This window comes from Mixophyes fleayi, chromosome 3, assembly GCF_038048845.1.
Source record: "Mixophyes fleayi isolate aMixFle1 chromosome 3, aMixFle1.hap1, whole genome shotgun sequence".
Lineage (NCBI taxonomy): Eukaryota > Metazoa > Chordata > Amphibia > Anura > Limnodynastidae > Mixophyes > Mixophyes fleayi.
Window position 1 is genome coordinate 337,991,335 of NC_134404.1, and position 19,512 is coordinate 338,010,846.

Genomic DNA, 19,512 nt, shown 5'->3' on the forward strand with positions numbered 1-19,512 from the left:
TAAACAGCATTTTGCTATTAATTCTAGATTTCAATCAACATTGTTATTTCCATCTATTTTGTTGAAATAGAAGTACATTTTCAATACAAGCTTCACAGAGATTTGCAGTAAAAGCAATTAGGAGTTTAAAAACCTTTTAGATGAAACACATCTTTGCTCTGAGAAGCCATTCACAAAGGCAATTTTGATGTGTAGCAGATTAGCATTCATTCACAAAGGCAAATTTGTTGTGTAGCAGATTAGAATTCATTCCCAAAGGCAAATTTGTTGTGTAGCAGATTAGCATTCATTCACAAAGGCAAATTTGTTTTGTAGCAGATTAGCATTCATTCACAAAGGCAAATTTGTTGTGTAGCAGATTAGAATTCATTCCCAAAGGCAAATTTGTTGTGTAGCAGCTTAGTATTCATTCACAAAGGCAATGTTGTTGTGTAGCAGATTAGCATTTATTCACAAAGGCAATTTTGTTACGTTTGTGAATGAATTAGCAGTTCTCTCAACCGGTTTGTTTGTACGGTCATCTGTCCTCACGAACAGGCTACAATGGAGCTCAAAATCATGTGAATAGTTGAGAATGATGGGCTGTAAGGTACAGTCAAGTGCTTCGGAGCACTAGTCTCGGCCCTAGGGGTGTGGTCATTTCCCCATCATAATGTAGACCTGCCCACATCATGACATGGCCACGCCCCCTTAGCTGCATATCCCAATTTGAAGTGCTGGAAAGTTGGGCGGTAGCTGAACTATAATCCTTTTGCTCAATCAGTGAGTGATTATCTTTAGTCTCTGACCATATACATCAAAGTACTAAAAAAAATGGAGAAGCTTAGAAACAAAATGTAGCAGAACTGTAAGATTTTCTATTTAAATATATTTCAGTGTTTTTTTTTATGAAACATTACAATTAAAGGATTTACCACCCAATCAGCATGCAACTAAAATGTAAGTCATACGATTGACACGACAGCACTAAAATTTTGTATTTCATTTCTATTAGAGCTCAGAAATGTACGCCGAGCAACTACAGAGGCTTCTAAATGATGTCGTCATTACAGGTAAATGTAAACAGAAAACAAATACCCCACCATCCGCCAATATCAACGAGCCAACACTAATAAACCCAAAATACTCTGTAATGTCAAATGAAAAAAATTCAAAAAACTGATTTTTTTTTATTAATAAATTATAAATTAAAAACAAACATGAATTGATTACAGTGTTTAATACTTGCTGAGAAGTGATAGGGTCTCTTCCTGCCCCCCTGGGCTGTAGTGGTCAGGGTAATGTATAAGATTTGGAGCACCGGGGTGCATGATATTTAATAAAGTGCTCATTCTAATGTGTGCAAATCGTGCTGTTAAATCGCTCCTGTTTATACCGTTCAGTCATTAATTTTGCTTCTTAATTTGCAGATCAGACCTTCGTGGCCGACAGGGGAGAATTCACCTTGGACGCCTGCCGAGCCATCTTAATGCTGATGGATGTATCTTTTACCATCTGCCTCCGCAGCTCCTTAAAAGACGCAGCAGTGACTCAATTCGGCCGATTCAGAAATTTAGCCAAATTTGAGGGATTCACCATCAGTGAATTCCTTTTAATGACATCGATTCTGATTCACCTGAAATTTGCTGAATAAATCCCTGAAATTACAGTTCATAAAATGTAAGAAGGGCAATCATCACGTGTAAAAACTGGGGGAGGCCAGTTTTTATTCATCAACTTAGACCGGTCATTTGGAGTGACGCATCGATTCATGATAGAAACTGCAATACACAGTATTCAGTGCATCCAAAATTTAGCAATTTACCCATAAGATTTCTGCCGTTACAACTCTGCTCATTATCAAGACTGTACATACTGTACATCAGTGGTCAGGGAACAGGGGTAAATTACCCCAAATGGGTTAAAAATTAAATTCCTGGGGGTAATGCTGCCGATTCACATGCTGTCAGTTGGATTGTAGACCCCTTTAAATGTGAAGTTGCTGTTGTACCAGAAGAGCCTCAAGGGTTGGCAGTATTGGCGTATTGCATTTGAAAACAAAGCAGATCTGTCATATTTTTGGATGTCAACAGCTGCAAAGGCATCAAAATTGCACATGAGGAGGCAGTCAAAGAGTTGCTGCCTTTTGCAACAACCTACCTTTGCGAATAAGGATTTTCCACTCTAACGAACATAAAAACAAAGCAGAGAAATCGATTGGACGCTGAAGACTGTATCCAAATTGCTCTGACATCAAAATGCCCCAATATTGATGCTCTCGTATCAAAAATGAAGCAACATCATTTCTCCAAAACCTGAAGCTTTGAAGTTGAAGCTTTCAAAGAAATTTTGAATAGATTCAATAAAATTTTGAATTCCAATTATTAATAATATATGATTTCCTTCCTTTCAAATCAAGGGGGTAACGTCGGCGTATCTAAATATATTTGGGGGTAAAAGGTAAAAAAGTTCCCTGACCCCTGATGTACATGATCTGAAAAGCAGTAGCCTGATCTTCATACTGGTCTTTATGTGATATGCCCAGCGGCATAGAGAAGAATTGCTAGAAAATTATATTTTCTAAGAACAGACAGTTTGTTTGCTTTTTAAATATGTAGACAACCTAACCCCCACCCCGCTATTATCTTGCAGGGGCTTCATATGATTAAGATGCAAAATAATCCCTTTATATGACACGGATTTCAAAACCAACTAAAGGAGGCACAAATTGTAACAAAAATTAACGACATTCTTTGCTGTTATGCAATGGATTTATTGCATACTTGCCAACTTTTCCTTGTTGGCTTCAGGGAGATCCCAGGGGAGGTGGGCATGTTGCCCTGTTCTCCCGGGAGCCCAGGAGGTCTCCCAGAAATGCGGGAGTCTCCAGGACGTTCCGGGTGAATAGGCAACTATACGTTAAAGAAAAGCAGCTAATGAATCTCTAGAGACTGAAGTGTCTTTTACATTTCTGTCTCCATTAATGAAGTCATGTTGTCTTACCTGTCAGTCTTTGATTAAATCTTGGTCTCCATGAAAATGGCCACCTCCATAGGCATCAATACATGGACATAGGACACAATTTCTGAACTGTGTCATCATGCCACAGATGGAGAAGCCAACCACGTCTTGTACTGGCTCAGCATTAGGGAGAATGTCAGACTCTTCAGGGAGTGAGGGAGATCACCCCTATTTCAGGGAGTCTCCCTGACATTCAGGGAGAGTTGACAAGTATGATTTATTGTGAGCTGGTGTCATTAACTTGCATGTTGGGAGTTATGGAATAAATGTAATATTTATACCATGCTACTAGATATACTGTATGTAAAGCGCAGTTTGTAGGTCATTACCACTGTTCTTAAATATCTTTTATTAGTACTGAGGCAGTACTTATCATGGTATAGGAATAGGATATATATCGGTCAATAATGCATTACATAAGAATATTGTACAGAAAGCTCGGCTTATCTTACTTTACAAAAAAGAGTTTTGAAACCCAATATTATACTATATAAGAATAGTGCAAATTATAATGATAAGTGTTTTGGTTGCTCAGTCCTGTGTTGGTGGAATCAGATAACAGGATATTGAGAGGTTAAGATAAGGAATGGGGAGGTAAAATGTATCCATTTCTACACAGAAAATAAAGTTTGTTAAGAGAACTTAGAGCGCCATCTAGCTGCAAGTCTCGGTCAGTGCGACAAGCTATAAAACTTTATTGTACTTAACTAAACTTTCAGCTTAATGCAAATGGGAGACTCAGCCTCAACGAATTTGGCCGTCTGTGGAAACGCCTGAACATGTGTAAGGTATGTTCGAGACAGACATGTTTAATAATCACATATGATTGTAAATCTTGCCCATTGGTAGCTGCACCTGTCACCTACCTGTTCACAGCGGAGGCAGCAATTTTGGGGGGGGGGGGGGGCTGATGCAATTTCCATGAGAACGCAGCGTATCATTCAAAGTGAACTAGTGACTCGAGTACAAATTAGCAAAATGGCTGCTACATTTTGTGCAAATTAAATCTCACCGTGGAACCGGCCAGTTCGCAGAGGTGCAAAGTTCCGGCTACAAGGTCTTTGATTGTCAATAATCAGCTCCGTTCACTTATACACCTCAAGTCACGTTTAATAGGCTTTAAGAGCGTGTTTAATCTGAATGCCCATATGTAGTAGTCCTAAAGGTAATTTACAGTTTTGGAGGGGGGGGGGGGGTCTGGATGGAAAAATAGATAGTGAAAAGTGTGAAAACGTCACAACAAGGCCCATCTCATCTTTACTTTAAGACATCCCGTCTTTTATTTCAGCTTGTCTGTTGTAGTAATAAAACCCAGTTTAACCTCATTTATAGTTTAAACGAATCATTGATGCTAAAAGAGCAGTACCCAAAATCCAGGTGAGACAGGCTTTTAAAGAAATATGGCAGCATGCGGTAAGCATCTGTTCTGCTGTAAACAGACAGAATAATTTTCAGAGCATACAAAATATTTCTTTTTGAGGTTTAGCTCTTGTTTAAATATAATTTCCGGTTTTAAATAATCTAAAAACAATGGGGACAATTATGAAAACTGTTCTACAGGTAACAATGTGCAAATGTTGGTTTTACCTATTTCAACCAAGGAGATATTTCTGCTCATTTTCAAAATTATGCTACAAAAATTACTCTGAAATGACCCTGAATCTGATTGGTTGCGATGGGCAAAACCCCTCCCCTCTCCCCTTTCTCCACAGTTACCCATAGAACAGTTTCCATAAATGTTATTGAGCATGAAAATATTATAATAATACATATAACAACTTGATTTGTTAAATCTAGCAAAAACAATATACGTGAAAGACATTTCATTTACATGGTTAAATATTTGCAGGATATTTTCCGGGCCCTTGATGTGAACAAGACTGGGTTTATCGATGGATTTGGTTTGGAAAGGGCCGTTCAAGAAGTTGGTAAGTTTTCTAGTTTTTTCTTCTGATTTCAGCTGCAAAGGATACTGCAGATAAATACCATCAGTGCCACCTAGAGTTCCTATTTATAGGCTGAATATTGGTCCACATAAAACAACAATTTATCTACGTAAACAATGAAAAGGGATTATACAGATTAAAAGAGAAGAGTAAGTGTTTCTGGATCATAAATAAAAGAAAGGGATGAAACAGATTAAAAGACAAGAGTAAGCATCTCTGAATCACAAATTAAGTAAATGGATGAAACAGATTAAAAGACAAGAGTAAGCATCTCTGAATCATAAATAAAGTAAATGCATGAAACAGTTTAAAAGACAAGAGTAAGCAGCTCTGGATCATATAATAAGCAAGTTATCTAATCAGGCAATGAAATTCACAATTGAATGTGTTAATATTAAAATGTCCTTGGCATCAATATGGAAACATAGGGTTAAAACAGTGAACGTGAATGACTCTGGGGGTAAATTTGCAGCCTCCACATCTCAATTCCGTCAGTAAATCACGATAGTCCCAGATCTATTCGCTAGAATATAATGATTGATTTCGCACATCCACTGACACTTGCAAAAACTCTTCTACTTACATTTATAATGAGTTGTAAATTTAATGGACTGTCGTGAGCAGATTCCAAGTTTGGAGGTTCAAATATATTTAAAAGGAAATTCTGGGCTTAGAGAGATCAGTGATGAGATAAATACAAAGTTGGCTACTTTAGATGGACTAAACAATGTCCTCAGATTTTATCAATTCAATACACTTCAATCACTGAATCGCAAATATTATTGTACTTTGCTTATATTTAAGGAAAGAATAATAGCATAATATATAAGAATAATGGTCTTGTTACTCATGCTGTAGTGAGAGTGAGACAGTGAGATCTATGTAATTAGGATTCCAAGACAGGACGCTCGGCTACGATACAAGCCGAGAAGGTCCCCAGTCTGAGTTGTATGTCCTCCATCTTATTCATCTTCACTATACACCAGGGTCTAATTATACAATAAGCTGCAGTATAGGGTGCACAGCATTTTTTTGGGAAGGGGAGGGGTTATGACAGGGAGAGGTATAATGTAGTAAGGTTTTTATCTTGACATATTCCCATGGTAAAGACAATGGGCCTGAGTCATTAAGGAAAGTAAGGCAAAAAAAAGGCGTAAATGTTCTCTGGGACAAACCATGGTACAATACAAGGGGTGCAAATTAGTTTATTATTTTGCACATAAGATAAATAATGTCTGTTTTTTCATCTAGCACACAAATACTTGATAGCTTTATTTTTACACTGAAATGTAAAGTTGATCTAGGACATGCCGTACCCCAAATATAAATCTGTCCCCACATTTTAAATTTACCTCCCGCTCCAATGCAACATGGTTCAGGCCAGGTACATTCAATTCATGCATGAGCGCAAAAGACACTAAGGACGGGCTATGACTTGAAAGTCAGAACGGGGGAGGGAAGGGGCAGTTACATGTCAGCTACAGTAAAGACTTACTGAGGACGCATTAACACAGATATGACCGATTCATGTCCTGAGTTTTTGTAATTCATAGTTGCCTACTCTCCCGGAATGTCTGGTAGACTCCCGAATTTCTGGGAGTTCTCCAGGACTCCCCGGGAGAGCAGTCAATTCTCCCTGATCCTGGCCGGCTGTGTAAACTAAACGGAGGGAGAGGGACCTAGTGATGTAATGGGCCCTGCATCCTGGTCCCGCCCCCTGTTTTTATTGGTTCAGAGTAGTTATGTCCATTTTGGGGCGGGGCTAAGACACAATTCTTCGAGCCCCACCCCCACACACCCACCTGCACCCCGCACCTCCCGGGAATAATCTTGCCCATGTTGGCAAGCATGCTCTGATTCTAAGCACACCCTTGTCTGTGTCCCCTTGTCCCAAGCTCCTTATACAGTCCTCGGAATGTGCTACGTTCATGTGTCAGGTTTACTAGTCTGAAATACTGGGTCTGATTCATTAAGGAAAGGAAAGCAAAAAAAATGAGTAACTTTGCATCTGGGCAAAAGCATGTTGCATTGAAGGGGGAGGTAAACTTAAAATGTGAAGACTGATTTATAGTTGGGGTAGGACATATCCTAGATCAACTTTAAATTTCAGTGTAAAAATAAAGCCATCAAGTATTTGTGTGCTACATGAAACAACAGCCAGTATTTATCTTATGTGCAAAATAATAAACTAACTTGCACCCCTTTTATTGCAACATGGTTTTGTCCAGGAGCAAACTTACTCATTTTTTTTTGCCGCAGTTTCCTTAATGAATCACCCCCAATGTTCTCCCGTCCAACAGTAAGTCAGGACCGAGTGGAACATCTGCAAACCTGACCTATCAGGAAGCAAAGGAACGCATCCGAGTTTAACTAGAAATATCACCTTTTAGTTTATATAACTATCAGCATGGCACATCCGCTAAACACATCTAGCTACAAACTTTATGAATTGCATCTTGTCTCATTGCACAGGACTGATGGTCAGCGACGCAGTGCTTAATATTATGCTTCTGAGATACGCAAACTATTACCAAAAATTCACCTTTGCGGGCTTTGTGTGTTGCGTGATTCGGCTGGAGACTGTGACAAGTAAGTTAAATAATAATCACCTACGAATGAAACGTTCACCGGCTGTTTTCTGTTATCCATCTCCTAATAGTGTTAAAAAATTTGACTTGTTAAGAGAATTCTATTGAGTAGGGTTGTGCTGAACAGCAGATTCTCTGAATTTATTATCAAATCCTTTTGTTTCTTTACTCTATTTGTGTCGTTTTTTTTATAATCAACAAATTGGTATTAACTAGAGAACAGCATGGACAACTACGTTTTGTTCAGTAAATTCAAATTAGCTGATGGTTCTTCCTCTTTAACACAGAATTTCCTGTTCTACACAATAGAAGTTGACTCTTTGATTTCCCATAATTGTTATTGGTAAAAAAAATTCAATAAAAACTATATTTCAACAGGTTTGCTCAGAAATCTTTCAATGTTTGTTTATAATCCTTATTAGTTCACTAATATCCAGACACAGACTCTCACATTAGGTTACAGCATGTCCATATACCTAGGTCTATAATGCGCTGGTCTGTACCTGGCATAGTGCCCCCCACAGTCCTAGGGCTACCGTTACATTCCTATGTAAGTCCCACATTGGTGACATCTATGGAAAGTCTCTGATGGATACTCTCTAATGGATAGTTTTTGATGGGTACTCTCTTGTGGATAATCTCTTGTGGATAATCTCGGATGGATACTCTCTAGTGGGTACTCTCTGGTGGGTACTCTCTGATGGGTATTCTCTAATGGGTACTCTCTGATGGATACTCTCTGATGGATACTCACTGATGGGTACTCTCTGATGGATACTCTCTGATGGGTACTCTGGTGGGTATTCTCTAATGGGTACTCTCTGATGGGTACTCTCTGGTTGGTACTCTCTGGTGGGTACTCTGTGATGGGTACTCTCTAATGGATACTCTCTGATGGATACTTTTTGGTGGGTACTCTCTTGTAGATAATCTCTTGTGGACAATCTCGGATGGATACTCTCTGGTGGGTAGTCTCTGATGGATACTCTCTGATGGATACTCTCTGGTGGGTACTCTCTAATGGGTACTCTCTGATGGATACTCTCTGATGGGTACTCTCTGATGGGTACTCTCTGATGGATACTCTCTGGGTGATAATCTCTGATGGGTACTCTCTGATGGATACTCATTGATGGGTACTCTCTGGTGGGTACTCTCTGGTGGGTACTCTCTGATGGGTACTCTCTAATGGATACTCTCTGGTGGGTACTCTCTGGTGGGTACTCCCTGATGGGTACTCTCTGATGGATACTCTCTGATGAATACTCTCCGGTGGGTACTCTCTAATGGATACTCTCTGATGGATACTTTTTGATGGGTACTCTCTAATGGGTACTCTCTGATGGGTACTCTCTAATGGGTACTCTCTGATGGTTACTCTCTGATGGGTACTCTCTGATGGGTACTCTCTCATGGATACTCTCTGATGGGTACTTTCTCATGGATACTCTCTGATGGGTACTCTCTGATGGGTACTCTCGTGGGTACTCTCTGGTGGGTACTCTCTGGTGGGTACTCTCTGATGGGTACTCTGTGGTGGGTACTCTCTGATGGATACTCTCTGATTGGTACTCTGTGATGGGTACTCTCTAATGAATACTCTCTGATGGATACTTTTTGGTTGGTACTCTCTTGTGGATAATCTCTTGTGGATAATCTCGGATGGATACTCTCTGATGGGTACTCTCTGATGGATACTTTCAGGTTGATAATCTCTGATGGGTACTCTCTGATGGATACTCATTGATGGGTACTCTCTGGTGGGTACTCTCTGATGGGTACTCTCTGATGGATACTCTCTGGTGGGTACTCCATGATGGGTACTCTCTGATGGATACTCTCCGGTGGGTACTCTATGATGGGTACTTTCTGGTGGGTACTCTCTAATGGATACTCTCTGGTGGGTACTCTCTCATGGATACTCTCTGGTGGGTACTGTCTGGTGTGTACTCTCTCATGGATACTTTCTGGTGGGTACTGTCTGGTGGGTACTCTCTCATGGATACTCTCTGGTGGGTACTCTCTGGTGGGTACTCTCTCATGGATACTCTCTGGTGGGTACTGTCTGGTGGGTACTCTCTGGTGGGTACTCTCTGGGTGATAATCTCTGATGGGTACTCTCTGATGGATACTCATTGATGGGTACTCTCTGGTGGGTACTCTCTGGTGGGTACTCTCTGATGGGTACTCTCTAATGGATACTCTCTGGTGGGTACTCTCTGGTGGGTACTCTCTGATGGATACTCTCTGATGGATACTCTCCGGTGGGTACTCTCTAATGGATACTCTCTGATGGATACTTTTTGATGGGTACTCTCTAATGGGTACTCTCTGATGGGTACTCTCTAATGGGTACTCTCTGATGGTTACTCTCTGATGGGTACTCTCTGATGGGTACTCTCTCATGGATACTCTCTGATGGGTACTTTCTCATTGATACTCTCTGATGGGTACTCTCTGATGGGTACTCTCGTGGGTACTCTCTGGTGGGTACTCTCTGGTGGGTACTCTCTGATGGGTACTCTGTGGTGGGTACTCTCTGATGGATACTCTCTGATTGGTACTCTGTGATGGGTACTCTCTAATGAATACTCTCTGATGGATACTTTTTGGTTGGTACTCTCTTGTGGATAATCTCTTGTGGATAATCTCGGATGGATACTCTCTGATGGGTACTCTCTGATGGATACTTTCAGGTTGATAATCTCTGATGGGTACTCTCTGATGGATACTCATTGATGGGTACTCTCTGGTGGGTACTCTCTGATGGGTACTCTCTGATGGATACTCTCTGGTGGGTACTCCATGATGGGTACTCTCTGATTGATAGTCTCCGGTGGGTACTCTATGATGGGTACTCTCTGGTGGGTACTCTCTAATGGATACTCTCTGGTGGGTACTCTCTCATGGATACTCTCTGGTGGGTACTGTCTGGTGTGTACTCTCTCATGGATACTTTCTGGTGGGTACTGTCTGGTGGGTACTCTCTCATGGATACTCTCTGGTGGGTACTCTCTGGTGGGTACTCTCTCGTGGATACTCTCTGGTGGGTACTGTCTGGTGGGTACTCTCTGGTGGGTACTCTCTCATGGATGATCTCTGATGGGTATTCTCCCACTCTCTGCTTTAGTGTTATCCATAGTACACCAGCAGTGGTATGTCCATAGACCTTTCCACTGTTTTGTCACCCGGGTATAACCGTTAGACCCCCCAACTCTCTGCTATAACTCTGCCCTCTTTTCCATCACATCACTCGTTGACTCTGGTGCTGACGTTTATATCTCAGTCTCAGATGACTGTTTTATATTGCTTGTATTTTAATCTAATATTCTAAAATTGTGTATTTGTTATTTTTATATCATAAATACATGGGGTAAAATATACAGCTATAAGCTGATAAAGGGCCCTGATCACTGATTGACTGACATAACATGTATTATTTTTTTTATTATTATTATTATTATTATTTTACAGAGGTATTCCAGAACCTAACGAAAGATGGACGCGGTGTATACCTGAGCGCGGAGGAGGTGAGTGTAATACGGCCACATGCGCTGCTGGGGATATACTGACACCTGGGGATATAGTGACCCCTGGGGATATACTGACCCCTGGGGATATACTGACACCTGGGGATATACTGACACCTGGGGATATACTGACACCTGGGGATATAGTGACACCTGGGGATATAGTGACCCCTGGGGATATAGTGACACCTGGAGATATACTGACACCTGGGGATATACTGACCCCTGGGGATATAGTGACCCCTGGGGATATAGTGACACCTGGGGATATACTGACACCTGGAGATATACTGACCCCTGGGGATATACTGACACCTGGGGATATACTGACACCTGGGGATATACTGACACCTGGGGATATAGTGACACCTGGGGATATAGTGACCCCTGGGGATATAGTGACACCTGGGGATATACTGACACCTGGAGATATACTGACCCCTGGGGATATACTGACACCTGGGGATATACTGACACCTGGAGATATACTGACACCTGGGGATATACTGACTCCTGGAGATGAACTGACCCCTGGGGATATACTGACCCCTGGGGATATACTGACACCTGGAGATATACTGACACCTGGGGATATACTGACCCCTGGAGATATACTGACCCCTGGGGATATAGTGACACCTGGGGATATACAGACACCTGGAGATATAGTGACACCTGGGGATATAGTGATACCTGGAGATATAGTGACACCTGGGGATATAGTGACACCTGAGCATATAGTGACACCTGGGGATATAGTGACACCTGGGGATATAGTGACACCTGGGGATATACAGACACCTGGGGATATACTGACCCCTGGAGATATACTGACCCCTGGAGATATAGTGACACCTGGGGATATACTGACCCCTGGAGATATACTGACCCCTGGAGATATAGTGACACCTGGAGATATACTGACACCTGGGGATATACTGACCCCTGGGGATATAGTGACACCTGGGGATATAGTGACACCTGGGGATATACTGACACCTGGAGATATACTGACCCCTGGGGATATACTGACACCTGGGGATATACTGACACCTGGAGATATACTGACACCTGGAGATATACTGACCCCTGGGGATATACTGACACCTGGGGATATAGTGACACCTGGGGATATAGTGACCCCTGGGGATATAGTGACCCCTGGGGATATAGTGACACCTGGGGATATACTGACCCCTGGGGATATACTGACACCTGGAGATATAGTGACACCTGGGGATATAGTGACACCTGGAGATATACTGACACCTGGAGATATACTGACCCCTGGGGATATAGTGACCCCTGGGGATATACTGACACCTGGAGATATAGTGACACCTGGGGATATACTGACACCTGGGGATATAGTGACCCCTGGGGATATAGTGACCCCTGGGGATATAGTGACACCTGGAGATATACTGACACCTGGGGATATAGTGACACCTGGGGATATACTGACACCTGAAGATATACTGACACCTGGGGATATACTGACCCCTGGAGATATACTGACCCCTGGGGATATACTGACCCCTGGAGATATACTGACACCTGGGGATATACTGACACCTGGAGATATACTGACCCCTGGGGATATACTGACACCTGGGGATATACTGACACCTGGAGATATACTGACCCCTGGGAATATATACTGACCCCTGGGGATATAGTGACCCCTGGGGATATAGTGACACCTGGGGATATACTGACCCCTGGGGATATACTGACACCTGGAGATATAGTGACACCTGGGGATATAGTGACACCTGGAGATATACTGACACCTGGGGATATAGTGACCCCTGGGGATATAGTGACACCTGGGGATATAGTGACACCTGGGGATATACTGACACCTGGGGATATAGTGACACCTGGGGATATACTGACACTTGGGGATATACTGACACCTGGGGATATAGTGACACCTGGAGATATACTGACACCTGGGGATATAGTGACACCTGGGGATATACTGACACCTGGAGATATACTGACACCTGGGGATATACTGACTCCTGGAGATGAACTGACCCCTGGGGATATACTGACCCCTGGGGATATACTGACACCTGGAGATATACTGACACCTGGGGATATACTGACCCCTGGAGATATACTGACCCCTGGGGATATAGTGACACCTGGGGATATACAGACACCTGGAGATATAGTGACACCTGGGGATATAGTGATACCTGGAGATATAGTGACACCTGGGGATATAGTGACACCTGAGCATATAGTGACACCTGGGGATATAGTGACACCTGGGGATATAGTGACACCTGGGGATATACAGACACCTGGGGATATACTGACCCCTGGAGATATACTGACCCCTGGAGATATAGTGACACCTGGGGATATACTGACCCCTGGGGATATACTGACACCTGGGGATATACTGACACCTGGGGATATAGTGACCCCTGGGGATATAGTGACACCTGGGGATATACTGACACCTGGGGATATACTGACCCCTGGGGATATACTGACACCTGGGGATATAGTGACACCTGGGGATATAGTGACACCTGAGCATATAGTGACACCTGAGCATATAGTGACACCTGGGGATATACTGACACCTGGAGATATACTGACCCCTGGGGATATAGTGACCCCTGGGGATATAGTGACCCCTGGAGATATAGTGACACCTGGAGATATAGTGACACCTGGGGATATACTGACACCTGGAGATATACTGACACCTGGAGATATACTGACACCTGGGGATATACTGACACCTGGGGATATAGTGACACCTGGGGATATACTGACCCCTGGGGATATACTGACACCTGGGGATTTAGTGACCCCTGGGGATATAGTGACCCCTGGGGATATAGTGACACCTGGGGATATACAGACACCTGGAGATATACTGACACCTGGGGATTTAGTGACCCCTGGGGATATACTGACACCTGGGGATATAGTGACACCTGGGGATATACTGACACCTGGGGATATACTGACCCCTGGGGATATACTGACACCTGGGGATTTAGTGACCCCTGGGGATATAGTGACACCTGGGGATATAGTGACACCTGGGGATATAGTGACCCCTGGGGATATACTGACCCCTGGGGATTTAGTGACCCCTGGGGATTTAGTGACCCCTGGGGATTTAGTGACCCCTGGGGATATAGTGACCCCTGGAGATATACTGACTCCTGGGGATATAGTGACCCCTGGGGATATAGTGACCCCTGGGGATATACTGACACCTGGAGATATACTGACTCCTGGGGATATACTGACCCCTGGGGATATACTGACTCCTGGGGATATACTGACTCCTGGGGATATAGTGACACCTGGGGATATACTGACACCTGGGGATATACTGACCCATGGGGATATACTGACCCATGGGGATATACTGACTCCTGGGGATATACTGACCCCTGGGGATATACTGACACCTGGGGATATACTGACCCCTGGGGATATACTGACCCCTTGGGATATACTGACACAGGGTCATTGCAGAATACGTATAAATGCAAATATTGAAAATGGCTTAAAGACACTGCAGGCTGATTCACTATTAAACAACATTTTGTCATATTCACACGTGTTCATGGTAGAACCTGAGATACTATGTAGCAGAGTGATTTCAGGCTGCTGTAAGGGCCTTCAGTGGACTTAAAGACAGGAAGTCTGATGGCTGTAGATAGACTATTTCCCCCACAGTCACAGCTATTGTCATATTCAAAAAATAATACTGAAAGACTTCATTTAGACATTGAATAAGGTGAAGTTCTTACCCTATATACTGAATAGATTACGTTGTGTTTTATATAAGTGTGTTTTGCTTTCAGTGGATGCAGATCATTATGTCCAGTTAACCCCAAATTATACTCATGGCCGGTAAGTCATTTTAGAAAGTGATTGTTTACTGTTCATAATTCAGGTTGATGAAAACCAAGAAAAGATATTAGTCACATCTCACAGTCATCAACCCCAAGCCCCCAAATAGGCAGCGCTGACCAGTATGTATAGACCAGGGGTGTAAATAAGCCCCCCAGGTTTGGGGCCACTGACGGGTATACATTGAACAAAGAGAGACTTGACCAATCAAGGAATCAGTTCACAATCTGGCTGAAAAGATTCAAGTTTAGACAAATCTGGACTTCTCCACGGGTTTTAGCCTGCAGTGTACACTACACATGAGCTTGGTCTTTGTTCCTCTTCCATTAGAACCGGGGCTGTCACCATCATCATCACCATTTATTTATATAGCGCCACTAATTCCGCAGCGCTGTACAGAGAACTCACTCACATCAGTCCCTTCCCCATTGGGGCTTACAGTCTAAATTCTCTAACACACAGACACACACACACACACAGACAGACAGAAAGAGAGAGACTAGGGTCAATTTTATAGCAGCCAATTAACCTACTAGTATGTTTTTGGAGTATGGGAGGAAACCCGAGCACCCAAAGGAAAACCCACGCAAACACGGAGAGAACATACAAACTCCACACAGATAAGGTCATGGTCGGGAATTGAACTCATGGCCCCAGCGCTATGAGGCAGAAGAGCTAACCACTAAGCCACCTTGATGGAAGCAGATATAATGAGTATGTGGGTTACATAAAGGAGTCTAAGGGCCAGATTTACTAAGCTGCGAGTATGAAAAAGTGGGGATGTTGCCTATAGCAACCAATCAGATTCTAGCTTTCATTTATTTAGTACTTTCTACAAAATGACAGCTAGAATCTGATTGGTTGCTATAGGCAACATCCCTACTTTTTCAAACCCGCAGCTTAGTAAATCTAGCCCTAAGAGTCATGATGAAAGGTGAAGTCCCCCTGATGATATCTGGAGAAGATGAAACGCATTGGTCCATCATTAGGATACAAACTCCACACAGATAAGGCCATGGGGTCGGATTCATTAAGGAAACTTAAGCAAAAAAAAGTTTTCTTACTCAAGTTTTCTAGATAAAACCATGTTACAATACAAGGGGTGCAAATTAATTTATTATTTTGTACATCAGATAAACACTGGCTGTTGTTTCATGTAGCACACAAATGCTTATTTGTACTCTGAAATGTAAAGTTGATCTAGGACATGCCCTACCCAAAATATAAATCTGTCCCCACCTTTTAAATTTACCTCCCCCCAATGCAACATGGTTTTGCCTGCCTTACATACTTTTGCTTAACTTTCCTTACTGAATCAGGCCTATGGTCAGGAATTGAACCCATGACCACTGCATATACTTGGATAAAGTCAAATATCTCACGGATAAATAGACTTAATTTGCCTAAAATTATGATTATGACTTAATAGTACTTTATTTTATTCCTTGTAAATCTCTTAACAACCATGATGCTGTTCAGAAGTTCCTGTACAAATAATAGGAAATGGAATAAGATAGAATAGAATAAGATAAAATAGATATTTAGTGATGTATTAGAATAGATCTGTTGGTCATCGTCTCCGTAAATATTATGACGTGCCCCAATAGACTGAAGTAGAACGTGGAACGTGTAGTCTTCTGCTCCAAGACAAGTTGAACATGTCCTGATACCCCAGTGAGTGTCCTTTATAATACATATCCCGGACTCCCTGCAAGGCCTGCCTGCAATAGTGACATCTCTAGAAGCTGTACTGAGTCTTAGATGGACATTTAAATGAGGATACAGGCAGCGTTATAATGTAACATTGTTATCATCGCTGGTCAGGTGTTAGATATTCTCCGTGCTGGTTTAAAACCAGTTTTGATGAAATATCACAAATGCTTTCCTGGCATTGAAACAGTTGCAGAAGTGATATGAGATCCTACACACAGAAGTGTTCAGATATTCTCAGATTCACCATGACATAAAATCCTGTACAGGACACATCACAGATCCACAAGAATCACTTATTAATGGCTCTTATTGATATTTTCTGTTCTCTGGGCAATACACCAAACTTTGCTCCAGCAGAATGGGCCAGCCATCAAAAACATTTATAACACTGATTAATAGACGGATAAGCATGTAACATAGGTATAGCTGTCAATTCAGAAAACTCACTTTTCTTTTTTGGAAAACAAATTAGTCAGCGGGATATAGGAGGCTACTAGGATGTTGGCCAAACTTGAACTTCTCTTTAGTTATTCAGAAAATGAATAACATGTATGAATGAGATACGATCATAGTACTGGACAACTGTAAACATTTCTAAAATCGTGGTTTCTGTGATTACCTCTTAACATAGGAAGCACTAAGCTCAGGGCACTTTAAGAGGGGTATGCAATTGCTAGCGAGTTTTTTTTTTTTTTTTCCGCCGTGTTAAGAAAAAAATAATCTCCCGCGGGTTTTTGCCGGCAATAGCGACCGTTTTGAGATAGCATAGCAGGAAATCTTGTGCAATTCAATTGAAAAAGAGGGAACGCTGCCCCCGCACGTTAAAAATTGTGTTTGCGAGATTTTAGGGGAGTGAAGGGGAGTTTAAACGCTGTCATGTATAACACAAAAAAACGTTTTGCATACATTTCCATACATTAGATTGCATTACACATTGATAATATCTACATTACAGTACTTTCTTTAGCATATTTATTTATTGAACTATTTTTTACCATACAATCATCTATACCAGGCCTGTCCAACCTGCGGCCCTCCAGGTGTTGTGAAACTACAAGCCCCAGCATGCTTTACCAGTAGACAACCTGTTGATAGCTGGAAGTGCATGCTGGGACTTGTAGTTTCCTAACATCTTGAGGGCCGCAGGTTGGACAGGCCTGATCTATACCATGTCAAAACATATTACTACATTCATATTTGTACCAAAAACATACATAAATATAATTAATTAGTGATTTTTTTTTTTTATGGTTTTTTTTTTTCCAATATTTTTTCACAAGAAAATCAACTTACACCAGTTAGACATTAGTGATAAACATAAGTGTAACTTTTTTTTCAACATTTTTACATGATTTCAAATACTTTTCAAAGGTTTTTTATTTTTAACACACCCCAAGGAGGTGCGAGATAACACAGTATATTTGAATGTTTAACGCGCCGCGTTAAAAAAAACAATTGAATAGTTTTTAACTCGGCTGCCGCTCGCACACCCTGTACTTTCAACAGACCTTCTACTGGAGCGCGAGAGGACTGTTTCATGAAAAAAAACGGAGAGTTAAAAATGTAATTGAATCGCGGGTAAAGTTAACCTGCTCGAAAAAATTATAAAAAACAGCGTTAAAATGACTTAACACGCTAAAAAAAAACAACTCGCTGACAATTGACTACCCCCCTAAGTGCCGACCTGTAGTTTTGGGGTTGATGCACAGAGGGACTACTTAGTTGTTCATAGTTATGTGAATTTATCAGGACTATTGAGCCATACCTGTGAAGCAGATGGCAATGAACAGTATCTATACATATTGTTACTTTTATTTACGTAATTTTTATTTATATTAATACAATTTTTCGTTAAATATACTACAATACTGGATACAAAGTGTAACATTTCTGCATGAATTTACAGTATATACAATGTATACAATAAGGACATAATGCAACTAATGTATATTTACTGTTCATGTGTTTTCTAGGAGACGCTGAATACAAAAGACAGACAAGGACAATTTAATACATTCCGAGGGATGCAAAAAGAACTTCACACCCGATTTTACATTCAGTAGTTTATTTTTTATACATGTGAAATTTTTTGGCATTTAATAAGTAAGACATTTGTAAAAGTTTATTTTAGAAACTTTGTACTGGGTGGAAACTATTTCTGAAATATTAACCTCCAAATGACGCCCACGGAAGGGGAACAGAACAGAAACAAAACATTTTGTGTGTGTGTGTAAAGTATAATATATATAATAGTCCTCATCTAGGCTTTGATAACTTGTTTGTGGTCATTTGTAGATAATTTTTTTAGATAATTTAAGATAAAGTTTAAGACTGAGTTAAATATCAGATGAAAAAAATTGATTGCCATTTTTTATGTAACTTTTTTTCAATTTTGGAAACTATTTAAGAGAAATAATAAATGTTATTATTAATAAATGCTGTCAGATGTCTATTTCTTCTGGAGTTTAGAACGGTGTATTAAATAAAACAGTCATAGGACACAGCGCTCCCAAATTCGACAAAACCACTGGACAATTCCTTAAAGGGGAACCTCAATTTCAGTCATTTTATCTTCCAGGTAGATTTGTGTATGTTGTTTGATCTTAGACACAATACCAGATCTACAATTTTATCCAGTACACAGACCTGAGCGTTTCTGTGCATGTCCTTTCTGAAGCCAGAAAAATAAGCAAATCTCTTTGGAAGATAAAAATGTCTGAAGGTGGACGTATCCTCTGATATGGTCCAATTATTATGACAACATATATATCATCATCATCATCACCATTTATTTATATAATTCCACTAATTACGCAGCGCTGTACAGAGAACTTACTC

The 19,512-nt window shown here is 41.3% G+C and overlaps 1 protein-coding gene across 1 annotated transcript in view; it reads left to right on the top strand.

The window, feature by feature from the left end:
- LOC142144977 (calpain-13-like) overlaps window positions 1-19,064 on the top strand; it is a 95,679-nt gene extending 76,615 nt beyond the window's left edge. Inside the window, 8 exon segments of the mRNA XM_075204368.1 lie at window positions 995-1,052; window positions 1,410-1,480; window positions 3,720-3,788; window positions 4,850-4,928; window positions 7,419-7,535; window positions 11,009-11,064; window positions 14,913-14,961; window positions 18,648-19,064. Coding sequence (XP_075060469.1) covers window positions 995-1,052; window positions 1,410-1,480; window positions 3,720-3,788; window positions 4,850-4,928; window positions 7,419-7,535; window positions 11,009-11,064; window positions 14,913-14,939 — 477 coding nt within the window. The 3' untranslated portion in view covers window positions 14,940-14,961; window positions 18,648-19,064.
- Window positions 19,065-19,512: the final 448 nt, after the last annotated feature.